The following is a 27,603-nucleotide window of genomic DNA, read 5'->3' on the forward strand; positions in this document are numbered from 1 at the left end:
AAGGCCCAGCAGCCCACCAGCCCTCCCCCTGCACGGGGTACGCACCTACTGAAGGCCCGGCAGCCAGGCTCTGGGTCCCTGGCAGGCTGCCCACCCTGGTCTTTCCCTTTTGTTGCCCTAAGGGCTGTGTGTTGGGAGTCAAGTCACTTGGCAACCAGGTGCCTTCAGAAAAGCTCTATGCTCTCTGGCCGCTACTGTTCACTCCAGCCAAAGCGGCAGAGAAAGGAGGGCATCGGGCTCAGGGGGGACCATCCCAGCCTTCCTACTAGCCTCTGAGAACTAGTCAAGCTCCCTCCAAAGAGACTCATATGGAATATTCTATGGGCACGGAGGTACCACCTCATCTCTGCTCAGGTGGGAGCTGGTAGCTCCTCCCTGTTAAATGTGCATCTCAATGTCTTTTCTCCAAGTGCGTTTTTCAACAATAAAGCTGTTGCCGCGAACAGGTGGGACAGGAGTAAAGGAGTTCCTTCACTTGCTGCTGCTGGCTCAGGGGCAGGAGATAAGACAGGTGAGAACTGTTCTCCTTTTACCAGGAAAGATTCTAACTACGGCAATGCACTGCAGTGAGTCCTGGGGTTTTGTGGTTTTAGGCACTAGTAGAAGTTAAAGTATTTTCTCTTTCTAACTCCTTCTCCTCTAGGCCATAAAAGCTCTTCACTTTTTTTTTTTTTTTTTAATCTCCAACCTCCCGTCAGGAGTTGCTACACCTTCAGATTGGGACATCCTTCCTCATTAGCAAACCTCAGCTGTGTCTGGGGGCAGGGCAGCAGTGGCACTGCCAGGAACAGGAAGAAAGGCTTCCAAGTCAGAGCACTACATCAGATGTAGGGAAACTGGGGGCAGATACATCTGGAAGGTGACGGGCATCAGGAGGCTACCTGCCCAAAGGACACTGAAGATCAAAGCTGATGTTTTCTTTCCTTGGTAAATTTTGCATGACTTGGCACACAACGCACATCTGAGAACAGGTATAATTGAGCTCAACTTTCCCTTATTTTGAAGGGCTTGTGGATTCGGGTCTACGGATTGGGGGTGGGGTGGGGGGAGTATCCAATTGGAAATCCAGTCACATACATCTCACAGCCATGTGGGCTGAGATGGGGATGGTCCATCAGGCATTAGGAATAGGCTTGATTTTGGAATGCAGTGGATCTGATTGCTTCTTGGCAGCTTCCTTTTCGCAATTATGTTTGGCTTAGTCTAGTAGTCAAATTACTTTGCAGTCCCTAAGCTGATCCAGGAAGCACACAGAGGGCACAGAGAGGATACTGTCTAAAAAGTAGACTGGGTGAAGGGGGAGGGGGGTTCTGGCTGGAAACTGGAAATGTTCACTAACTAATCCACCATCCAGCCCAAAGAAAGTGACTGTATATTACACCTTGGCCCTTTGTTAAGCCCCCAAACTGAATGTAACATGCTTTTTTAGAATATTGGTCAATTAAGGCTATTGTGACCTCTTTCAATTATTTTGCTTCCTGAATATAGCTCAAGAAGACATATGACAGGTATTTTGAATTGATCTTATTTGAAAACATAGAATTTCTCATAATGAATATATGTTCTGTTGCAAAGATTTAGAAACCTTAAAATCTAGACCCAGTACTCTGCTTTACCTTGGTAAACAAATGAATTGATAATTTGAGTTTCAATCTGAATGTAGTAATGCCACCAGACTGAAGCTAAAATTTTCCTTTTTATAATTTAGGAAGGAAGTGTTTGCATAAAATGTGATACCTTAAAAAAAAATGTGGTACTTTAAATAAGGGAGCAGTCAGAAGGGTAAACCTACTCAAGAGAATGGTCCAGTTTTACTAATGGCTTCATAGAATTCATTATTCCCATGAGAGTATATTCATGAATTATTAAGTAACTCAGCCACTTATTAAATCAAGGTAGAGAAAAAAAAAGCAATAACTTCTAAAAGTTAAAAGGACTTAGGTAGCAAATGTAATGAGTAGAGTATGTATGTATTCAAACCATATTAAAGTTCACACACTACAAATGCAGTTTGGTCAACTTCTACCTTACCAAGTGGAAACTGAGTTTTATGATTTAAAGGTTGTGTATAAAGGAATAATAATATTTTTAAGCCTTTATGGTGTAATGTCTGAAAACTTCTTCCTGTCCTCTCCTTTCAATGATGAAATGTCGGATGGTGAGGTCAACCAACAACCAATAATCATGAGAGTTAGCTACTATTTTAATAGTACCTTTTTGGTAAATTGAAGTTATTGCCTGGAAAATAATTCAGCCACAGATTCTCCATGAGGTAGTCCTGTGTATTGGTCACAATTTCTATTTCCTCTGCCTTCAAATCAGTTTCTTTACCTCTTGAAGCTTAAGATCATCTGTAAAAGGGAAGTGATGGAACAGATCTCACAGTGTTTTCTGGAGGATTAAATAAGGTTTATGCAATCGAAAGCATCATTAGAGCAGCTAGAACATAAAAAGTGCTAAATACATGGTTTTGTGATACACCTCGCACACCTACCCATATGATTTGCATGTTTCTTGCATTTTGATCATTTTTTTGATCCTAATACCTAAAAGCAGGAGGTCAAACACAGAGAATCCTGTTCTATGACAGCAAGTCTGATGACTTACCAGAGGAAGAGAAAATAGATATTAACAGATCCTGACATTTGATAACATGAGTCCACTCTATCTGGTCTTCCATCATAAAAATCAGTCCAAAAATGACGGCCTTTTATTTTGGAGGGTGAGTAATCTAGCAGATGAATCAGCCTTCTCAGGTGCATGTTATTAATCTCTAGCAATTTTAATTTTATATATAGTAACTATGTAGTTTCTACATCAACTTCCTGAGAATCCTAACTAAAACCTCTGATTCAAATTAGTTGTAATTCGCATTTGAGGAATTTTTGCACTCTCTTGTATAGAACCAGAAGTTGTTCACTTTCTATGTGTGTACTGGACTGGCAGATCCAGGTTTGGGGCAACCTCTCCCTCTAGCCAGCAGTATGTGCTTGGACAAATCATACCCAACATCTCTGAGCTTCCACTTTCCTTGCATAAAAATAGAGGCCACTTAACCCAGTGATATTGAAGATTGTTTCTTTCCAGCTCTGAGATTTCTAGTTCTAAGTTTCTTTTATTTCCAAGATCAATACATAAGATAACTTTCAGAGCTACTTTCTTGATTTTCCAAACCAGCTGACAAAATTTGAGTTTATAAAATTTTAAAGATGACAAAAATCACACCCATGGCTTAAGTAAGATAATCTCTAAAACAATTTAGTTGTGCAAAACAGGAGTGCCAAACACACTTCCATAACTCTGAAGGGGAAAAATATGGTAAGTGAGTTAGGAAGGAAAACAACAAAAACAACAACACATACACATCAAGTGATGGGATGAAATTAAAAGAAATCTGTCCCATCAGATAGTAATCCCCCCTGACCCTAATCCAAGATCTATTTTCCAGGACAGGTAAAACTACTTCCTCCCACAAAAGTCAAGCTGATATTTCATAAACTAAATTATACTTGTGAATAATAAGAAGCAGAATAGTTAAGTATAAAATAATTAAACATTTTCATTTTATAGGACCTCTTTAATTCAGCAAAAAGGTCACACTGAGATAGATATAAAGAGAGAGAGATACAGATATAGATATATATACATACATATCTAGGAGCATCAAACTTTTTCTTTTTTTCTCTTTTCTTCAGAGAAACACAATAGTTTATCAAATAACTAAATGGTCATTATGCTTCAACAGGGCTCAGGTTTTTTTTAACATCTTTATTGGAGTATAATTGCTTTACAATGTTGTGTTCGTTTCTGCTGTATAACAAAGTGAATCAGCTATATTTATACCTATATCCCCATATCCCCTCCCTCTTGCATCTCCCTCTCACCCTCCCTACCCCACCCATCTAGGTGGTCACAAAGCTCTGAGCTGATCTCGATAACAGGGCTCAATTTTAACAAGTCAAATTGAAAAACAGATTTCAACAAATCACACACACGTACAAGCCTATTCATTTTAATGAAGAATCTGTTTTCAAGTTCTGATGATCCTTGATGGTTTCTTCCTGTTTAAATTTTCAGCCCATTTGCCCCAATACAGCTTTAAATAAATCAAGAAAAATTGAAGAGGGAAACTGTTTTCCCATTGCTCCCTGCTTTTGTTTGGATGACCATTCACATTTGTCATGAAGTTGAGAAAGGAATTGTGAAGTGTAGAAGTAACCCACCAAGTTCCTTCATAGATACCCAAACAATTTAACTTCAGCAACACCCAGGCCTTTCCAGTTCTTCCACCCTCTCCCAGGTGCCTCAGGCAGCCTCCATCAACCACCCTCCTGATGTGGCCACTGCTCTCGAAATACCCTCCTCAGAACATCCATTTCAGGAGGGCTGGGGGGAAGAGCCTCAGGTTCCCCTAATACCTGGAAATGCACTTTCCCTCTCCAGTTCAAATTTGCTAAGCAGAAGAAGAAAAATAAAGAAAAAAGAGAGAGAAAGCCTAAAAAGGAAGGTTGGATTGTAATTAGTGTCTGTTAGTGCAGGTACATCTATCGGTGTGATCAGTTCAACAGTTAGTGTGACTTGGCACAGTGCCAAGTTAAGTACAGAACAGTATTTATTGTGGTAGGAGATGCACCCTTCAAACAATGTATCCATTAAGAATTCAATGTGTTATGACCCAGCAATCCCACTACTGGGCATATACCCTGAGAAAACCATAATTCAAAAAGAGTCAGGTACCACAATGTTCATTGCAGCACTATTTACAATGGCCAGGACATGGAAGCAACCTAAGTGTCCATCGACAGATGAATGGATAAAGAAGATGTGGCACACGTATACAATGGAATATTACTCAGCCATAAAAAGAAACCAAATTGAGTTATTTGTAGTGAGGTGGATGGACCTAGAGTCTGTCATACAGAGTGAAGTAAGTCAGAAAGAGAAAAAGAAATATCGTATGCTAACACATATATATGGAATTTAAAAAAAATAAAAATGGTTCTGAAGAACCTAGGGGCAGGACAGGAATTAAAAAACAGACGTAGAGAATGGACTTGAGGACAAGGGGAGGGGGAAGGGTAAGCTAGGATGAAGTGAGAGAGTGGCATGGACATATATACACTAACAAATATAAAATAGATAGCTAGTGGGAAGCAGCCGCATAGCACAGGGAGATCAGCTCGGTGCTTTGTGACCACCTAGAGGGGTGGGATAGGGAGGGTGGGAGGGAGATGCAAGAGGGAGGGGGTATGGGGATATATGTATATGTACAGCTGATTCACTTTTTATAAAGCAGAAACTAACACACCATTGTAGAGCAATTATACCCCAATAAAAATGTTTAAAAAAATTCAATGTGTGAAATTTATAAAAATCCTTTCTACCAAGACATTTTCAAGCTCATTAATAAACACTCTATTGACAATGAGTTAAGCTTAGAATATACACTGATACACATGGAAGTTTAATGATAAAAATAAGAAGGATGTTTTTCCTTAATTGTCTTACTCCTTGGGAGAACTTAAGATGGTATCATCTGTATTCTGGTATTCCCCAACCTCTTTCTCCTGCTGTTTACTTGGGTAATTGCCATAGATTTTTCACTGGGCAGGGATGTTTCCAGTTAATTTGGGATAATATAACCAGACCCTTAAATAGCATACAACACATAAGAACAAAAAGAGTAAACATAGTAAACTTTTCTCTAGCTCAGAGGTTGGCAAATATTTTCTGTAAAAGGGCAAATATTATATTTTTTGGCTCTGCAGGTTGTATACATTCCCTGTCACATGTTCTTGTTTTATTTTTTCGAATGTTATAAGAATGTAAAAACTATTCTTACCTCGTGGCCTGTACAAAAACTTCTGGCCCACAGGCAGTATTTTGCCTGTCCTTGATCAAGTTATGTAAGTCATGCTTTTACTTCAGTAGATACAATCTTACTTAAATACAGAAGAGTTCTATTTTTCCTCCTCATATGTAAAGCTAGAGTTATCATTCAAATATATATTAAATATCTTCTATGTGTCTGCTGCACTAGAGGATACAAAGATCACCATGAAGTTTCAGACCTCAAAAAAAAAGTGAGATAATTATGAAAGTAAACAAAAAATAAGGAAGACTGGGCACAAATGGCATTGATAGTTGTCTGAAAGGCTCCAAAACGCCTCCTTAAAGATGTCTATATAAAAAAAAAAAAAAAGATGTCTATATGAGTAAGTCTTAAAGGGTGTGATCAATGTTGCTGAATGCATATTAACTCTATCTTATTCTCCTTCCTCACTAATAAAACACTGATTTCTGCAGAGCAAGCATGTGACTAGTAAACAGCTATGTTTCCCAGCTTCCCTTGTAGCTAACGTTAGATTGTGACATAATTCTGGTCAGTGAAATATACTTGGAAGTTGCTAGATGGGGAAATGTTTAAAAATGAGGTAGACTTAGCTGCCACATGATCTTTTCCCTTTTCCCTTCTTCCTCTCTGGAATGTAGATGTGGTATTGGTGATGCAGCAGTCATTTTGCAAACATGAGGCAAGAAGTAGAAGGAGAAAATCTACCAGTAGCCTGGGCTTCCCATGGTTCTGTGAAATCACGTTACCATTACTGGACAGTCATGTTAGGACTTCTTTTCACGCAAGAAAAATAAACTCCTTGCTCATTTAAGCCTCTGTTTGTCAGATCATCTGGATACAGATAGGTTGGCTCATGAAAAGAAAAGTTTGTGAAAGGTCATCCCAAGCAATAGGGGCAGAATGAGCTGAGGAACTGAGATTTGAAAGTATGGAGGTTGAACGATAGAAAATATTTAATTTGGCTGGAGCTCGTGTACTTGGGCATCAGTTAAAATAGCACAGGTATGATTATTACACTTTCAATTTGTGGAGTATTTTTCTCCCTTAAAAATTTTCCAGAGCTTTTATGCAAACATAAAAGTGCCTGTGTCATTGGTTCTGAATGTATTATCTAAAATTACTGTGAGAAAAACAAGGAATTCTTTTCAACTGGATCCTGACTCAGCACGTTTATCTTGTTTACTTTCAGTCACTGTGTTTCTGTTTACAGCTCATGAAATACTCTCATCAGAGCAAAGGTCCTAGCATTGATAAGTGAAACCACAAACTCAAGCAAATAGCAGAAGCCAGAGTCCATTTAAATTGAAGTCAAGTTCAGAGCCGATCTTCCTGAGAGTCCTTTTAACACTGATTTGTCATAGCAGGTAGCTGACAAGATTTACCCTCAAGGACCAGAAACATGCACTGTGCCATCCAAAAGGCAGAAGCGCTGGATGGGGCTCATTTGATGCGAATCCTCTGGCAGGATGGTGTAGAGTCTGTCTACCCCGCTGTGTGGCTGAGGGACAACTGTCAGTGTCCCGACTGCTACCTGGATTCTGCAAAAGCACGGAAACTTCTCATCGAAGCTCTTGATGTGAACATCGGTATCAAAGGCTTGACGTTTGACAGGAAAAAGGTAACTATCTCTAAATTATCTCTGCCTTCTCTCTCAACTTAAGTAAAGGAACTAGTCTCCAATGATTTACATAATGAATTATATTTTATTAGATCATATTTTATACATAAAGCCGTGATTGCATAGTCCTTGGTGCGAGGTCCACATGCTTACTAAATGGAAGCTTCTGCTATTATTATTACTGTTTTTATTACTGCTGCTATTATTCTAATAAAATGTACAGTGTTGCTCATTATTCCTTCAGTGAGTGGCAGCCTTGAAGACACAATCAAACTATGTCTCTAATAAAAGGAATGCCCCTGGGCTTCAGTTTACTCATCTAGAAATGAGGGATACTAACAAAATTTGTTCCTAGGGATGATGTGAAGATTCAATGAGCTAATATGAGTAAAAATCTTAGCATGTGGCTGGCATATGGTGAGCGCTCAAAAACTTGTATTGATGAATATTTTTAGTCAAATTCGTGAGTAAATGTGTAAGGCTTTGTATGGGATTCCTGAAAGCATAGCTCTCAAAACCACAAACTAGATGTGGCCTCACCCTGTGTTTCTCTCTTCCAAATTTGCTAAGATAGTTATCAGAAGAGCAAGTGTGACCAGCAAGGTCATCCTCTCCCACTCTTGTCTCCATCTCGAATTAAGGACTTTACCCCCAGGGTTCAGTGCTTGCTAGCTGTGGGACCTTAGACGTGTTATTTCTCTTACTTTGCTCACCTGAAAAATGTGAGTATTAGTTATTGCTTCTCCCTCAAGTTGTATGAGGACTAAGTGGGTTATATTTATAGCGCTCATTGTACAGTATACACTCAAAATGGTGTTATTCTTACTATTATTATCTGCCTCATCATCATCACTACTATTTCTGACACTCTTGGCAGGAATATTAATTGATCTCTAACCATCACAGAAAGTTTAGGGACCACAGGTTTTCAGAATATAGAACAAGAACTCAGATCTAGCCAGGTTTTATTTCTTTGTGATATTTAAAGGGCCTCAGATCTCAGCTGTATCCCCTTGGCTTTCAGTTTCCTTGTTTCCCAAAAGCTTATTCTATGCCTGTGAGTATATAAGTTAAAAAACAGAAAGAAAAAAGAGCAAGGGCTCATTCGATTTCCTGATAACCTTAAATAACATTCAGAAACAGCAAGAGTGGAGAACCAAAGTACGTAGAAGCATAATAAACGTTTACGTGATATTTGCTTTCTGTATTATAAGGTTCATATCACATGGCCAAACGACCACTACAGTGAATATGAAGCTGATTGGCTGAAGAAAAGATGCTTTTCACAGCAGGCCAGAGAAAAGCTCCAGAGAGAATTGTTTTTGCCAGGTAACCTTGCTATGGTCTTCAATGTCCTTTAAAACTTGTCTGGTAAGAAATTTGCTCAGAAGCAAATTAAAACCCTTGTGCTTTGGTTAAAATATTATTGTAATTTACGTGGAACGTTTAATGATTTACCAACACAGATCATGTAGGTAGAGATGGAAAGAAACATAGAGCAGCTCTAGACATTCTAAAGAGACAGAAAGAAAAGAAATGCAGCAAATATTTATCCTTGTCATCTAACACAAAAGCTGGCACACCGTAGATACTCCATAAGTGTTCCCTGCAAAGCAGCAGGATGAACCAGAGGCAGACTTGCCCTTAAGAATTTTATCTAAGGCCAGAACCACACAGAATCAACAAGGCAGAAATTCCTAACCTGGCATCAGATAAAACTATGTGATCTATGAACCTCATGAAATGATATACACAACATTGACAACACTGAGTGTGCATGTGAGCGTGTGTGTGTGTGTGTGTATGTGTGTCAGGCTTGTGCACAGCAAATTGCTTGGGGAGAGTTTATATGAATCCCAAGGGAATCTGTGAACACAGAAACATTCAGAAAATCTCCAGTAAACAGATTCGGTCGAAAAGGGAGACTTCATTCTTTGTTGTTTTTTTTTAAAATTTGCTTTCAGTTTTTTTCTTTTTTTTATTGAAGTATAGTTGATTTACAATGTTGTGTTAATTTCTGCTGTACAGCAAAGTGATTCAGTTATACATATATATATATACATTCTTTTTTATATTCTTTTCCATTATGGTTTATCACAGGATATTGAATATAGTTCCCTGTGCTATACAGAAGGGCCTTGTTGCTTATCCATCCTATATATAATAGTTTGCATCTGCTAACCCCAAACTCACTCCATCCTTCCTCCACTTCCCCTTTGGCAACTATGAGTCTGTTCTCTATGAAGAAGACTTAATTTTTGATCTGAGAGACAAAGTAAATACTTAATATAGATAAAGTAAATACTTAATATAGATAAAAAGTTATTTTTTAAATACGATTTTTGGAGATACACAGTAATACAGCTCAAACAGAGGTGCTGGGGAGAAGTGGGAAGTATTAATACTTTACTCTCTGTGTATTTTGAAGATTTGTGTCATAAGATGATGTGGGTCAAAGGCCCACAAATTCATGTCTTCAAATTCTGAAAACATGCTGATTCATATGTATTTACTAGAACCTCGACTTCTACAAACACACTAACAAGCCAACTTTCCCTGAACATTCTTTTCCGCTGTTTACCGGATATATTGGACCACTGTCCCTTTGGGTAACTGACCAGCCTTGTTGGATTTTATGCACATCTCTTCTGGGATTTCTGGGTCATACACCAAGATAGAGATTTTACCTTACTCCTTTCGAATTTCAGATTCTCAAACATGTGTGGTAACTGCATGGTTTTCAATGTTAGACTTACAACAGTTTACTGGGTGTGGAGATGTTACTAAATAGCCAACTTGAACCCCACAGCTTCACCTTGTCCCATGGTTATCAATAGGGTATGACATGGTCCCCTTCCTGTTCAAGCATAGTCCAGTTTTATCAAGAGCTAGCTTCCTCCATTCTCTTAATCTCAACACTCTGACACCTGACAATGTTTTGCTCTAGTGCTTTCTGTCTAAACCACCAGGAATCCATTTTCCTTTTTATCTAGTCCAGCCAGCTGGTGGAATCCAGATGGATATCAAGGGAAAGATGTTTTTCCTGCCTTCCCCCCAGTGAGTGCTTTGCTAGATTCTTCAAAGAGTCTTCAATTACAAAACTGAGTGGCAACTGTCTGGGTCAAATAGCAATATCACAAGTATATTATTATTTTTTATTTATTTTAGATTTCTTCTGGTACTCAAAATATTTTTCCTTAACTCTGCCCTAATTTTGTAATCCCGTTGGATTTTACTCTAATTTCCTTCGAGTTCTTCTTTTGATTATTTTCAGGGAATAAAAGCCAACTTTTTATTATTACAGCTTATGCTTTTAAGCATTGTAAAAGTATATGGCCACCCCCTCCATTAATATTTCTTGACGGGTTCAGTTTTATAGCTTGCATTTCTCAGTACTATCAGGCAGTAGCAGGATGGAAATGATACTACATTCAGTTAAACAGTGGAAAAAACTAGTCACACTGACAGGCTGCAATCATGAATAATATAAGGAGGACTGGCTGCTATTTAGACAACGGAAACTATTTTAATGGTTTAAAACAAGATCAGATTTTGAAAATATATTCTCAAGCTGTGCAATTGGTAGGTGAAAGAAGAAATTAACGGACCATTTTTGAAATATTGCTTCTATGGCTTTTTGCCTGTAGAATTTGACACCTTATTTCCCTGCCATTGCATATTTTCAAACATTCATACTCAGAACAAGTAAACAAACTCAGTTACATTTGTCAAAGAATTTTGTTTTTAGTCCTCAGTGGCAATGTTTCCTCTACTGCTCTTTCCTTAGAGTGAGGAAACGCTTTTAAAATCTGGCGTCAAGATGCAGATCACTTTTCCTTGATCTTTGCTTGGCACTAGATGTTGAACTCAAAAATGAAAAAAACATCAGCCAGAAAAAACTCTTGTCATGGGACAGCCACAGCTGGAAAGAAGGCATGGGTCACGACCATTCCGTCATAAATTTCTATTCAACTGCATGTATATCGCGCACCTATCTCGTGTGGGAAGCTGTAAGGAAATACCAGGTTTTAAAAAGACATGGATTCTGCCCTAGAGGATTTATCCAGTCTAGGAGGGGACACTAGGCATGGAAACAAATAAGTATAGTACATCATTTTAAGTACATGAAAGTGTGCATAGAAGGTTAATTAGAATGTAGAAGGACTCTGAAGAAACAAGGAAATGGAACTCAGATAAGAGCTAATACTTGCGCTGGGTTTTGAAGGATCCGTCAGACAAAGATGGAAGGAAAGGAAATTCTCAACAGAGAAAAGGGCATGTAGAAAATCAGAGAAGCATAAAAGGGCAGGGTAGGTGCGGGAAACTGCAATTAGTTTAAAATATAGGTGAAGTTAAAATTGTTAGGCAACAAGGAAGGAAGTGGCTTAAGTACCCTACTAAGAAGCTCAGCCCTAAACCCTTAGGCAAGGAAGTTTGCCCAGCACAGGGGTCAAGTATGTTTCCTTCCATTAGTTTCCCAGGCTGATTCTCTTCCCAAAATTCCAGAGAAATGAGCTTAAGGTCTTTATAAGTTTAAGAAGATTGCTTTACTTATTTTCTTTAGGATGCATTTTATATTTTCAGAGTTGTATCTTTCTGATTTTTACCAAATGCATATAATTTCATAAATGCCTACAAGGCTGTGAATGTCTTCTTAGCTTCCTTTTTCTCTTGATGCATTCTCTCCCCCTCCAGTGTACCCCTTTGGTTCTTGGTTTGTACTTATCTTACTAAAGACAGTGAAGTGATCAGTTCTGTGTTGTAGAAAGGTCTTGAGCATGGTCATCTGTGCTGGATGGATTGGCGTGGGTAGTGCCTGGGAGCAAGGTAACCATAGCATGGCCTAGAAATTGTCCTTTAAGAGCCATTAAGAACTTAAACTAGGGAAGTAGCAGAGAGGATGGGGGTAGAATTTGTACTCAAGAGAAACATATCATTGACCTGGAGGACAGGAGGTTGCTGGCCCTCTAATCTCTACCAATTTAAAACCAGATTGTTGAAGCCTTGCATGTGAGTGTTTCCAGATAGGTGGATGAAATGGAAGACTTTAATAAAACATTGGAAATATGAAGATTTTTTAATGTAATTGTTTTTTAGCCTCCATGTGAAATTGACATAATTATACGCTCATTTTTTGTGACTAACTTCATGATGCAAACTTCCCAAAATAAAATTGATAAGACTAAAATAGGGAAAAAAATCAATACATAGCATGATCTTATACATATATGAACCTAAATATCTGTTCTTATTAACCCTCAGAGGCAGAATGAATGCTTGTTTTCCTATCTATCTCCTTGAACTGGTACTGAAATGTTTGTATATTATTCTCTGACATCAGTAGTATTTGTCATTGCAAATTGAAATTTAAAATGTGGTAATTTGAAGAAAATCTTTTGTTCTATGGAAGCAGTCTGCTCAGTTTTCTCAGCAGTGCAGGGAGTGAGTACATTGCACGGTCAGAAAAGGATATTTCCCCTTGTTTCAATATGCCCCACTTTAGCAGAGCAAGTCTTCACCTGTGTACTTTATCAGACTACAACCCTTTGGTACATAGCTATGACTCCCTCCTTTGTTTCAAAACGAATATGCCACAAGAGGAGTGAAAAATCTCAAGGAGATATAAGGTCCCTCTAAGATCTCTGTGCCTTGCACATGGTGAAAAAAACAAACCAAAAAACAGCTCCCCCTTTCTTACAGAGGGCATGTGTTTCCTTGAAGATGAAGCTTTCTATTATAGTGCAAAGAACAGAATTGGTTTGGTACCCAGGCTACTTTTACAGAAATTTTCCAAAAGAGAAAAAATCACTATCTTTTTAAAAAATTAACAAGTAATGTACACAATAAACATGCCTAACTCCCATGTAATATTTCACCCATGTCCCTAAGCTTTGCCCCATCCTTCTCCCTTTCTTAAACCCCTAGAGATGGGAATCTGCAGTGCATGTCGGGGATGGGTGAGGGCATTTGTTTCACGTATTACTTGGTAATTATAAAAAGGACTGGGAGTTTGTTTGTTTCAAGCTGCCTTAGAGTGTTCCAACTGTATCAGAACGGCCAGGTCAGAATGGCTTCAGAAGAGCTCTGTTAAATCAGCTGCATTAGAGCAATCAATTCACCATGTCATGTACCAAAATACTTTCCCTTCCCAAGAAAGACCTTATAAAAATTCCTCCCCTGAGGTTATCCAGGCTCACATTGTCTGATGCACAGGTGGGAGAATGGTTCAAAGTCTTTGTAAGTTTAAGAAGCCAGTCTCTATTCTACTTTGCCTACCATATGTGAAATGAACCTATTGACCTTCAGAGAAATGTCTTTGGGGTTTTGATGAAATGAATACAGGTATCTTAAATGCTTGTGAGTTTACAAATGCATATTTTGCTTCACTTTTTCTCTGTGCCATAGTGATGTCTTCCCATGTGTCTTGTTCTTTTCTGAATTACATATCATTTATCCCACTCAGTTTCTGCATTGTACTTGGTAAACGTGGGCGTAATATGTAAAGGGTCTAATATCCCTCCATGGGCTGTGAGTCAGTGAGTCCAAGATGGGAGATTCACAGACTGGGAAGTACCCTGCAGTGCTGTGTACCCAGCAGAGGCCCCGAATCTGCGGGTTGTTCCCACAGCCATCTGCCTAGTTTTTGATTCCACTTGTAGACTCTAGGTCAGATCCTTTTTCTTTTGCCTTTTCTCATCTCCATCCATACCTCCAATTAGAAAATACATGACCACATACTCAGAGATAAGTATTGGGTTGACCAAAAAGTTTGTTCGGGTTTTCATAAGATGTTATGGAAAACCCGAACGAAATTTTTGTCCAACCCAATATTAAAGATATCTATTTTACAACTAGATACGTTACAGAAATACTGGGGGAAAAAAGGCCTGTGTACTACGTCTATTACCTTTTTAAATTTTTAGGTAATAAACATTATATTCTTTTTAAAAAATCATTTTTTATTACTTAACAACTTCATAAAACAAAGAATCGTGTCATCATCCAATGTTAGTGCGAAATAGTATTTTGAAAAGCTGGTGTCTTCAAAAGCTGATATCTTTAAAAGACTTGAAAAAGTTTGAGGATGTTTTTGAGAATCTAAAACAAATCTATTTTAAGGAAGAATTATTACGTTGTATTCCCTTTTCACATTTTTTCAGTATACTTACCACATCAAAAATTAAGAAAAATATACTAACTTTTTTATTCTTGGAAAAGTAATTTTCTAGAGTTACACTAAAGTAAATTTATTTCTTTTCCTTCCTTTTTCTTTTCAAACAGGGTAGAGTGGGCTTTGTTCAGTGAGTGAAGAACTTCCATTTCTCACAGACAAGACTTACTTCTTCTTGCAGCTCAGGAATAAGTTTTATAACATTGGCAATTGGACTGCAAATTTAGAATTTATAAATTTAGAAAATTCCAAAGTGTGGCAATTTCAAGAAGCAAAGTTGGATTGCTTTATATGCTAGCTTCACTTTTACCAAACTTACACATAAGTTATAAACAATTATTCTCACTTCTGGTTCTACTTTGTTCTTCAAGATGACAGAACACAGCAGAACAACTATAGTTTTGGGATAGTAGATATCTTCATCTTACTTAAATTTCTTCCTTAAGATTCCAGTCCCAAACTTTCAAATATGCCCATGGAAAAAAATGATTTTTAATTTCTTTTTAAAGTTTTCTATCCCTGTAGGAAAAAATTGATTTTAAAAAAGAATTTTGATGTTGCTATTTACCCAATCTGTGTATTTGCCTAATATCTAGCTGAGCAAATTAGGTAAATAATCTTTAATCACTGCTCCATTGAATGAATTCTCTTTGTTCTTTTCCTCAAAATTCTGTATAATTCTCAATCTGTAACTTTGCTCTTAATCAAAGGAGCAGTGTAGCACTGAAATTAAAAGTGCTCTTGAACTTAGGTCTTTCTAGGTCTGTGAACTTGAGCAATGTACTTAACCTGTCTATGCCCCTAAATCTTTAACTGCATGATGGTACCTACTTATCGCCTTGAGTAGCACCATGTTGAGAGAAAAACAACATCTCACTTTACATATTAACTCACTTCATCTTCACAAGTTGCCCTTGAAAGCAGTTGTAAATAACTACAGAGAACAGCCTTGAGAGGCTTCTTGAACAGTATATGTTTACTGTTCAATGAAACATATGAAACGAAAAAATGTAGCATCCTATTAGTAAAATTCTTTCTCCTTTTTTCCATTAGCTGTCAAGCTTCCATGCACATCGCCTGTTTGCCCAGAGAAGACTGACATTCAAAATGTTTTAGGGGGAAAAGGTCGTATAGGTTGTCCTTCTTGCCAACAACTTAGTGGAAGCCTTTTATTATCTCCCACTTGAATCCTCTGTGTTCACTCCCAGCTTGCACAACTCTGCAGGGTAAGCTTCCCGATGCCCACCATCTTCTTTCTTCCCCCCTGGCTCTGGTGTTTCACTGCAGCACAATAAAGTCCAAAGTCTTCCCTGGGACTTTCTAATCATCCCACAATGTAGTGCCCCCTCAGCAAGCATGTGGATTCTTACTTTTGTCCAAACTCCTAGTTTCTCAGATCACTTATTCTATTCTTTCTGTCTGGCCAAACTTCACCTTTCCATCCTGCAAGGTGTAACTCACATCCCAAAGAAGCCCTTTACCAACCTACCCTATATTTATATTTATATTTATATTTATCCCCAAGTCAAACTGCAAAATAGAGACCAGAAAGAAAGCAAGCCCAGGAAATGGACATAATTTCACTGGTAACACTAAAATGCAAAGCTATAATGTAACAATGGAAGCATATATATTTTTCTAAAAGAATTTTGTTAGAATTTGTTAGAAGAAGAAGTGAAAGAATTTGGTCTGCTAGGAAAGAGCTTCCCCCCGTGAAACAACACAGCGTTTTGAAAGGAGAACAGCTTTGGAGTCAGCAGAGGGGCTTTGACTTTCTGCTCTGTGAACTTGACCTAGTGTCATAAATGATCTGACTCTCACTTTTTCCATATGTAAAAGAGGCAATGCCTCTCAGCTCCAGGATGTGAAGAATAAATGGAAAAATGTAAGTGCTTTGCCTGCCACACTGTGGATGCTCAAACCTTGTTAGGTCCTTTCCCTCCCCTTCTCCTTCTACTTAGAGAGCCATGAACATAGCAGAGGCATAGTAAAGAGCATTCAGGTAAGGGCAGGAGAGAGAAACAACAGTGGCATGATCACCTCTTATGTGTGAGTTCCCCTTACTTGACGAATAATCATGTTATAATCCGATTAAACACTTGAGAGTGACTCAGAGGTGAATTATTGCCACGAAAAGGATTTTAGTTATTCAGACATTGGTTTGAAGTCTGGGCCAAATTTTTGCCTACCTGACAGATAGTTTCCTTTAAATAATACTAAGGAAGGCAATGAAAAGACTGGTCAGCTATGACCCTAATTCCAATCAGTGTTGTAAAAATGTTTACTGAAGCTGGGATGATCAGCAAACTTGGGGAAAAGTGGTGAGTTATCTACTAGTTAGTCAAGGATCACTACAGATGAAAATACCAGCACTCAGTAGATATATTTCATGTACAAACCTAGATACTTGGATGAAAAAATTCCAGACCCATCTAGATACAGTCTCATCACCATATAGAAAACAGATAATACGAATAAGGAAGATAGAGGAAAGGTATCTAAAGAGAACAATGTGCTCATGCAAGGAGGAAGCAGAGTCTCTCAACTCTAACTTCACTGAGACGTGATGGAAGTTTCTAGCCCAGAATAAACTGGTCAAGCATTGGTCAATTTTGGACAACCAAAAAGGAGATTTATAAAGTGCTTTACTTGGAGCGATAAGAAAAAATGAAGAAAACCAGAGAAAAGGTGAATCCTCTGATGGGAGCAGATGGTCTTAGGTAATCCTGTTTCACACACAGTCTTTCCCATCTCATTTGATGGCAACTCCATCTCTCAGGCAGCAGGACCACCCTACACTCCTCATTATCCCTTATACTACACACCCAATGTGTCGAGAAAATCCACTAGCCCTATTACCAAAACAATCCAGAATCCATCCATCCACATCTCGCTACCTCCACCACCAACCCTCCATCTGAACTACCGAGAGCATACGCCCTCTTCCTCCCCTTCCTCTTCCCCTACTCCTTTGCCAGTCTTCCTTCTTCATATTTTTAAAGCATTGCTATCTGCCAGGCACAGAGCTCAATGCTTGATATGTATTACTCTATTTAATCCTAGCAACAACTTTACAAAGGCAACATCACTGTAACCACTTTACACATGAGGAAAATAAGGCTGATAAAAGTAAGTAACTAGTCCAAAATCAAAGAGGCAAAGAAGCAACAGAGCCAAGATTTCACTGAAGAACATCTGCTTTATTGAATGCCTTTCTGTCATCCACCTCTTCTCTGTGCTTACAGCAATTGGTGCCGGCTACTCTTTTTGTGTCGCTGCAATTATTGCACTGAAGGGTTAATGTCGGTGTATTTGACTGTCATCCCCACTAGACAATTGGAATCCAACGAAATAGCTAATATTAATAACAGGTACCATTTATTGAACATCTTCCATGCATTGTATTTATTCAGCAAGTACTTAATGAGTGTCAGCTATGTACCAGCCGCTGTTCTAGGTACTGGGGATGCACTGATGAACAAAACAGAGGTAGACTTTAACTGTAAGGAGTTTACATTTTGGTAGAGAAAGAGATCGCGAAATTTACAAGTTTATCTACATTACATCAAGTGGCCATAAGGACTTGGACACAGGCAGGTTGGTCGATGTGGCGATGGGGTGTATGGAAGTCTCTTCTGAGTCCTTCTAATTTTTTACTGAAATAGGAAGCAAAGTTATCAGCTGAGCATGAATAGGAGGAGAAGTGTGGGAAGTTTGAGGACAGGGAACGTGAGAAACAGTCAGCTAGGGGAGCACGCGATAGAGTTAACTGTAGATTAATGGATGTGCTGTAAAATCACTCATCATGGTATGTTTTCCTCCGGCCATGTTCAGCTGCTCTGGGTCAAGTGCAGATTTAATTAAGTATACAATGTCAAGTTCTTTCTAGGTATCATCTCATTTAAATTTCCCAACAACCCTGCAGGTTGTTTAACTCTGTATTTTCCAGATGAAGAAATTGAACTGAGAGAATGCATCACTTTCTGGAGGTCACGTAGACGGAAGTATCAGAATTCAGATTTGAATCCACATCTGTCACCTTCAAACCTTGAGTGATGAATTTTGACACAAAGTCCCTATCAAATCGGACCTGCATTCTCAACTCTATATGTGCTTAATATGTTCTCAGTGAACTAGCTTCGGAAACTTGGCTGAGGAGGAATTCGTACACATTCTGATTGACTGAAAAGTTAGTATGCGTCAACAGACTTGAGACTGCCAAAACAAAGTTAATTAGATTTAGGCGGCCTGAATAAAAATGTAGTAGCGAGCCCACCGTGCCGGCACGCCTGTAGTATTATGTCTGATCTGAGACGCCCAGGCTGCTGTGGGACATCAGCAAACTTGAACGCCTCATCCAGAGGAGAGCAGAGAGGGTAGTGCAGGGCTTGGGAGCCATAAAACATGAAAAATATGGGAGAGAAAGAGACTATTTAGCCTTGGCAAGAAAAACTTAGCTCAGGGCCTGTCTTTATACACATCTCCAAGACTGCCATATTCTGCGTGATTCTGGAGCACAGAATTAGTGCCTAAAGGAAGGTGACAGACGTAGATGTTTCTCTGCATAAGGAAGAAGATTGTGTTGATTGGAGCCGTCTGGGACCAGGATAGGCTGGGACCCACACTTGCTTATTTTTTCCCTTCATCTGCGACACCCACCTCTTTGTCTCATGGGTCCTAGCTTCAGTGACTTTGAGTTCCTCCAACAAGCTAAGAGATCACCCCTCTTCCTACTGTCTTTCCTTTTTAGACACTTTCCCTGCCCTTTGCGAGATTGGCTTCTCTCACCTCTCAGGATGTGGCTTAAAAAGCTTCTTTTCAGTTACACCTTTCTTATCTGCCATGTCTAAGCAAATAAGTTCTCCGTCCCACTCCCAATGATTATTTGTCATTCGTTACGCCCACAGCACTTACTACAACGTTTATTTTTATGTATTTATTTGTTTGCTTGGTTGTTTATTCACTTTTTCCATCCCAAAGGCAACAATCACATCTTTTTTTTTTTTTTTTTTTTTTTTGGCGGCACGCGGGCCTCTCCCTGTTGTGGCCTCTCCCGCTGCGGAGCACAGGCTCCGGACGCGCAGGCTCAATGGCCATGGCTCACGGGCCCAGCCGCTCCGCGGCATGTGGGATCTTCCCGGACCGGGGCACGAACCCGTGTCCCCTGCATCGGCAGGCAGACTCTCAACCACTGCGCCACCAGGGAAGCCCCACATCTATTTTTATTCACCAATGCAACCTCTTTCGCATAGCCAGACTTTCGGCAAATATGTGTGGAGTAAGTGAAAGATCCTTTCAGAGTAAGGTGGTGAGCACAGGGGCTGAGGTGTGTATTGGTGCTGGGGATCACAGAAGATAGCCATCTAACCCAGTCTTGGAGATCCTGAAAGTGGGCATTGCAGAGGCTGTCACTGCCCCGTCAGACCTCCTCAGCACTCTTCCCATACTTGCCAACAGCTTGCTATTGCGAGATTGCCAAGCTCCTGGAGGGTTCTCTCTGCCTGAGGGAGCAGGCTTGGCCAACACACAGGGAAGGCCAGAAAGACCAAGGAGTGAATGCCCAGAAGCAGCTCTCAACCAATAAGGGGTAGGTGTGGGTGGCCTCTGCATCTCAGCTTCCTTGCCCCTGGGTGGGACAACTCTAACTGAGTACAGTCTACAGTGTTGCCATGAGGTCCAGCAGTGCTGAGCCCCAGCTGCAAAAGAAGTAACCCATTCATTAAAACACCTTCCAGAGGCCCCCTTCCCTTTCTCACTTCCCCACCTCCTATTGGTGCCTCCAGGGAGACCTCCTTAGTAAATTGCTTGCATTCAAATCCTCATCTCAAGGTCAGCTTCTGGAAGATCTCAATCTAAAAAAGGACAAGTGACCAGAATCTTGAAAGGCGTGTCGAGTTCACTAGACAAGAGGTAAAAGAATTTCCAAAGAGGGCAGGATTTCCTTAGTGCAGAGAAGAGAATCAAAGTCCCAAAATCTGGGGGTCAGATTTTGATTATGGCTGGGCCCCTGCAAGATATTTATAGGAAAAGACAGTAAGCAATCAGCTGATCATCAGCACATGAGATGAGCTGTTTCAGAGCCAAGAGCACAGTTCTGTGCAGGTAGACAGAAGGTCCTAAACTCTTGAAATAACACATTGCAACCCTGCACGCTGTACTCATGAATCTTTAACTGAAGAGCTTCTTTGTGTCTTTTCCTTTTTTGAAATACAACTCAGGATCCAGGAATGTGAGACTTAATCCTGAAAAGGAATGGTGTCTTGAAAGCCAGCATGTAGCCTGTTCATAAATTTTATGATGTGTGAAGCACATGTTCAAGGAAGCATTTATTAGTAAGTCCATAAGTTAAATTAGAAAGGGTGGTTCATGCCTTAAATATTCCGTCATTTTCCACACTGTTTATGTTTCCAGACCCAAGTGTGAAATTTAAATTTTCTTTTAATGTATTCACCTAACAAACGATTTACTCTAGGCCAGCATGTTTTCTTATGGTCCCCAGTGGTGGTGTTTTGCAGTTGGGGGGAGACAGGGAAAATGCTTCTAAATAACTTTTTCAATGTCAAAGTTTCTGTACAGAAATCATAGAATGATCTTACTGGTGGATTTATTAAGAAGATGTAGTTTATTTCTCCCAGAAGATTGGAGTATTTTATATCGGGGATGTTGTGATGAGTTCGGAAACTGGCTAGTCATAGTGCTGTCTCTGAAAGTCACAATTGGCATAACTGAGTCTGTGAATGGCTCGTATTAGGAAACAGATCCTGTGATGGGTTGTGGCCCTTGGTCACTGACTTTTTCAAAGCTCCTGCCAAGGCACACCAAAATAGGAGCTACAGTTGGAAAACTGTAAACTCTGTAGAACTTAAAAGGTATTGTGACCAACCCCTGATTGTAAGATCCTATGAATTTGAAATTATGTACAGTACAGACTATGCTATGTATGATATGAACAGCCTCATACTGAGTTTTATACTGAGTCTTTGTGTGAATATGGTTAATTTTACACATGTAAAGAGTAACAAATTTCTTCAAAGAATCTAACTCATTTTGTAATTTTAAAACAAAGAATATCGTGTGTGTATGTGCGTGTGTGTTTGAGAGCATGTGTTTGTGTGTGTGTTATTCTATAATGGGAAAATGACTCATGTAGAAACAAAAATTCATCAAAATATGCTATAATTATATAGAGATGTATATAGTGTGTGCCCTTAGCAGAGCCTTCTTGAATCCACAAAATGCTCAAAACACAAAAGTTTTGAAAATATTTACATCTTGTGAAAGTGTTTTTTCCATCTCTATTTATTACATTTCCCTGCTACACAGTCACCAAAACTCTCTGGAAAGTGATAAAGGCCTTAAGTAAAACCAGATTGGCATGGATCACTGACATATACTGGCATAAATTTTAAAAACGAAGCTAGCTGATTTTTAAGCCTTGGTTCATTTCACAAAAGCAAGGAATAGCAATGCCGTCAAAGAGTTGTGCCTAGTCATAAAGCCTTTTCTGCATTTAAAATCCTGACTGGGAGCCAAGATTTATCTTTAAACACTCATGCTTGAACATGTCCAGACAGAGTGTTCCTAAATGTAACTTGCCCTGCTTTTTTTTTCATCTAGAAAGTAGATTTCCTTTGTAAGAGATAGAATAAGCTGTGGATATTCAGACATAGGACTTAAGAATACATGTAACAACAGTATTTCAAGGCATTAAATGTTTATTTTCTGTGTAGTTGTTGAAATGACAGACTTTGGAATTAGTCACCTGAATTTGCCTAAGTAGCTCTGCAAATCATTAGCTGAAAGACTTGGATCTCTGTTCCCTTCTCTGTAACATGGGAATACTGAAAGCATCTATCACATATATTTATTACGGACATTAAAAGAAATAAGGCATGGAGAGCACCTAGCACTGTGCCTGACACCTAGAAAGTATTCAGCAAATATTAACTATTATTATTAGTCTACTATGTGCCAGGCACTGTACCAAGCTCCTTGCATAATCTCATTGCATGGTCAACATATGACCTGCAAGTAAATATAAGTACGGTTATTTTATAAATTAAGTTCTGGAGGATCAGCGAAAAGATAAGGAAACAAGCTGGTAAGAAGCAAGACAATGACTCAAACCCAGGCCTCTTTAGCTCCATGTTCTTTATTCTACTCATGTCCTGTTTCATATAGTATCAGTGATATGTGGCTACTTAAGTTTAAATTTAAATCAGTTTGAATTAAATGAAGGAAAAAATTTAGTTCCTTCGTTCCACTAGCCACATGCCAAGTCTCGATAGCCACGTGTTATTAGTAGCTATGATACTGGATGGTACAGATAGAGAATATTTCCTTCATCTGTTCTATTTGACAATATCGCAGTCTAGACCATACTATCTCTCCAGGCTGGTTTGCTCTCAATAGGACAACACATTTTCTCTTTTAAATATTATAACAAAGGCTCATCAATTAATTACTTAACCCTTTGTAATAAAGACAACGCATTGCTATAGATGGCCATGTAGACCGTAGCTAATCCATCTAACAGTCTACACAGGAATGAGAAATTTGCCCTTGGCCAGATCATCACAGTGCCCAAGAACTAGGAGGATCCTCAGCTGTAGTCTAGGTGATCTTTTTATTCAATAATGAGAACCCATGGTGATGGGAAATCCTAAAGCCAATGTGAAAATGCAAGATGAGTCTCCACCTCTCATCTACCTCCAACACTCAATGGACCTATAACTTTCATTTGGGGCTCAACAAGCTTAAAGCTGTTCTCGATATTTTTTTAAGTTTCTGGGTGTAGTCTACTTAGGTGTAAGCTTTGGAAAGAGGAGATAGTGATTTATTATGTCATTGACACTGATATTTTGCCCAGGAAATTTTTCTCTCAACTGGAAGCCAAATGACTTTTCTAGCTTGGTAGCCAATAAGTAATATTTATGATATTTATCACCTTCTTTTCACAGACCTTTTTGATTAGTATCAGATATTACAATCTGGAGACTGTAAATGCGAAGGGCAAATGGGAGTGGCAAAGCAAACAACCATATAATCCAATATTCAAAACAAAGTCAAATAGATGGCCTCTTTGAACAAAAGCTCTCTCATATAAAGCCAACTCTTGTTAGAGAGCAGAGTGGTGCAGGAGAACCGCGCTGGGCCCATAAAACCAACTTTGATTTCAGAAGAAATAGTTGAGGCATGAGGGACAGACCTGAGGAACTTCATGCATATGAAAGAGCAGCTGGCATCGTAGAAGGGGCATTAGGTAAGGGATCAGAAGATCTGATATCTCCATGGTATCCTGAACGTACTTCAACTATAGCATCTACCATATTATGTTTTAATTGTCAGTTTCCGTGTCCAAGTCTCCCATAGACTATGAGTTCCTGAAAACCTACTGCCTACCACAGTGTCTCACGACATGGTAAAATATGTATTTTACACCATCCACCCTCCAAAAACAATTGAGATTATATCCCAAACCCTTCACACCCCATTGTTATCGCTTTAGCCAACTTGCTCTGGCCCATGTGCTGAGCTGCTTCTCTTTGCCAAGCTGACTTGGTTTAATAGTGAATTCTAAGGTTTTTCTCTAAAAGCACTTGATAAGAAACACTGAAAAAAAAAGGAACAGGAACGGCTATAGTTCTTTCAGTTACGGTTAGTCCCACAAAGAGAAGAGTTAAAACAAAAATTAGGAACCAGTGGCTGAATATAAACTTGACTTCCTGAGAAGATACAGTAAGTCACCTGGAATGTATTCAATACTGAAGAATATTAACATTGTCCAAAATAATGAATGCGGCCACTAGGGAGGACTCATTTAGAGTTTGCAATTTAGGCCCTGAAAATTCTGCCTCATTATGCATTATGCAATATTATGCAAACTTTGGCAATATATGTGTTTATAATCTGATTAGTTCTCCCCCCCTCTCCCCGCCCCGACACACACCTGCTCATCTCTGTGAATGTCCTCATGTAACTCGCTGATGGGAGATCAGGAAGTGGCTTCCTGCACCTGTAAGTATCTTTGCTACTTCTAAACCAACATCTGACTCCTGAGAAATCCTTGGTTCTGCAGAAACAGCCATGCTGACATCAAAGAAGAAATGATTCCCAATCTACAACTACTACAAGGGAACACTGACCCAATCTTTTGTCTTAAACTGGAGGCTCTGGGGTTGTTTTCTGTAACATGACATATATTTCCCAGTTAGAAAAGGGAGGCATTGCACAGGATGATTTTGAGGTCATAAGACCTCATTCTGTCACTTGTTAAGAAAACTTGCCTTCCTAAGGTAAATTCTTTCCCCCAAAATGAAGAAAGCAAGTGGATTAGCTAGAGTGGTCTTTGCTGAATGCAATTGTTAATATCTGAGTTATTTTCCTTGGCAAAATTATGTTTCCTCTGTGTTCTACTTCCTTTGAGAGAGCCTGGTTTGTAAGCAAATTATTTTCTACATTTGTCTTCCTTTCTGTTTTTTCAAGTAAACATTTTTATGAGCCATAAATCATGAGGCATCAGAAAACAAAGAAAGGCATTTGACTTTATCTCATGTGGCATTGTCACCAAAGTGTTTGTGCGTGCCATGAGCACAACTTTCATCTTTTCCTCCCCATGGACAGCTTTTGCTGGCTCCTGTGAACAAGCTGACCCTAGAGAAAGCTTCTTATCAGGTAAAACAAGAGGAAGAAGGAGCAGTTCCTACCATGGCAAACACTTCTCACCCCGACCCCCAGGGAGAGGCACACGCTGTTCTAGCACTTGATTCTGATTTTATCTCTATTTGGAATTGAGCAATATAACTTGGCTGTTAAAATACACAATATTTCAAGGCTATTTCTAAGCAATGTCCAGGCAGAGAAGCCCTAAGGACCTATGTATCAAGAGCCATCACAAGCTAAACAACATTCTCTTGACAAATGTGCTATGGTGAATACCCGTCATGGGTCTTCCACAGTTGTAGGCAGACAGCATAGAGTAGACTGGCTTGGGTCCAGGGAAGAAGAGCTGGTAACTTGGGCATTTCTAATATGACTGAAATTTAATCAATTCCGTGATAGAACAAAGGTCAGCTTCCATGAAGTAGTCCCTTCTCTGAGGTTCTCATTGTGTGTTAAAAACAGTGCAATCCCATCTGGTTTCTTCTTTTTCTTAATTCACAGAATGTCAGTACTGGGGCTCAGAGTTCCAGCTACCTACTCTGGATTTTGAAGATGTTTTAAAAGATGACGAGCATGCATACAGGTGGCTCTCCAGGCTCAAGAAAGTCGGCATAGTGCGACTCACAGGAGCATCTGACAAACGAGGAGAAGTTTTAAAACTTGGGAAAAGGATTGGTTTCCTTTATCTCACATTTTATGGGTGAGTCGCCCAATCGTTGGTGTTCTGCCATCATATATAGGGTTTGATATACTTTCCAGACAGGGACTCTTTTGATTGATGATATAGAGATTTCCACAATGTCTTGACAGGAAGTCAGATGCGAATCTAAAAGTGGGATTTCTCTGAGAATGACTGGAATGACGTCAGACGCCAAAGACAGGATAGTTAAAGGTCGAGGATTAGTTTGCTAGGGCCGCACAACAGAATACCGTAGACTGGGTGGCTTAAACAATAAAAGTTTATTTCCTCACAGTTCTGAAGGCCAGAAGTCCAAGATCAAGGTGCTGGCAGGGTTGGTTCTTGGTGAGCGCTCCCTTCCTGACTTGCAGTTGGCCACTTCCTCACTGTATCTTCACATGGCCTTTCCTCAGGGTACCTGCACTCCTGGTATCTCTTCTTTTTCTTATAAGGACACGAGTCCTATTGGATTAGGGCCCCACCCTTAAGATTTCATGTAATCGGGAATTCCCTGGCAGTCTAGTGGTTAGGACTCCACGCTCTCACTAGAGAGGGCCTGGGTTCAATCCCTGGTCAAAAAAAAAAAAAAAAAAAAAAAGATTTCATTTAACCCTAATCACCTCCTTAAAGGCCCTTTCTCCGAATGTAGTCACATTGAAGGTTAGTGTTTCATCTTATGAATTTGGGGAGACACAATTCAGTCCATACCAAGTGGGATAGAAGACTGTTTCTCTAAGGCTTTTTAAAAATATTCAGCTTTACAAATGTGAACGTTTATTAAAGTTTTACCTCCCAAGAGTTGGCACAAAATTAGGTTGGGCCCTGGGGAAATGAAACCAGCCACCAGATGTTTTAAATAAAGCTAACATGCAGAAAATTAAGTCTACGCACTTTAACAAGTAACAGGAAATACAATTGATTTTAACTTTGGAACAAGAGGCTGTTTGCATAAGAATTGCCTGGGAGGTAACATTAATTATGGATAAAGAAAACACTAGCAACAGGAAACACTACCTGGAAGTGGGGGTGTGACTGTATTTCTAATCTTTAGGGTGAGCCTGTCATTTGCGATGGAGACACTTATTCTTGGGCTCAAAATGCAAAGTTTGCAAACTGGTAGCACACGGGCAGTATTCAGATGTGTTTTGTTTGGCTCACATGATGTTGAAAACAAATGGAATCAACACTTAAAAACTGGGAGATTTTACATTAAATATGGAGCTGACTTTTCTTGAAAAATCAAATGTAGCAACAACTGAGCTTAAACCCCTGCTTGCCAGCAACCTGCTGGAGGTAAGAAAAGGCTGAGCCCTGAAGAGAGCATATTCTCACTCTCCAATTTCACGAATTCTGCCCCCAACTCCCACCTCAGACCTGCAAGAGCCCTGCTAGCCTTTGACTTTGCCCTTAGGTTTGCTAATCTAGAGCAAGACCTCGTCTGTAGGTAAACAGAAGGTCAAAAATATTCAGTCACTTGCCTTCAATGATTTGAGCATGTTTATTCATGGTAGAAGACTCTATCATGTTTAGGCTTGGATGACCCAGTCCCCACCCCCATCCCAAGAACAAACTTTTACCATTAGCGAGTTTGTGTCATACAAAATTTTTATCTCCCCTAC

General features: G+C 39.4%; 1 protein-coding gene across 1 annotated transcript in view; it reads left to right on the plus strand.

The window, feature by feature from the left end:
• The first annotated feature begins 743 nt into the window (after positions 1 to 743).
• BBOX1 (gamma-butyrobetaine hydroxylase 1) overlaps positions 744 to 27,603 on the plus strand; it is a 74,229-nt gene continuing 47,369 nt past the window's right edge. The window contains exons 1-4 of the mRNA XM_065882174.1: positions 744 to 927; positions 7,219 to 7,472; positions 8,687 to 8,801; positions 25,807 to 26,005. Of these exons, the coding sequence (XP_065738246.1) occupies positions 7,254 to 7,472; positions 8,687 to 8,801; positions 25,807 to 26,005 (533 nt within the window). The 5' untranslated portion in view covers positions 744 to 927; positions 7,219 to 7,253. The remainder of the gene's footprint in view (positions 928 to 7,218; positions 7,473 to 8,686; positions 8,802 to 25,806; positions 26,006 to 27,603) is intronic.

The sequence above is a fragment of the Phocoena phocoena genome, chromosome 8, assembly GCF_963924675.1.
Source record: "Phocoena phocoena chromosome 8, mPhoPho1.1, whole genome shotgun sequence".
Classification (NCBI taxonomy): domain Eukaryota; kingdom Metazoa; phylum Chordata; class Mammalia; order Artiodactyla; family Phocoenidae; genus Phocoena; species Phocoena phocoena.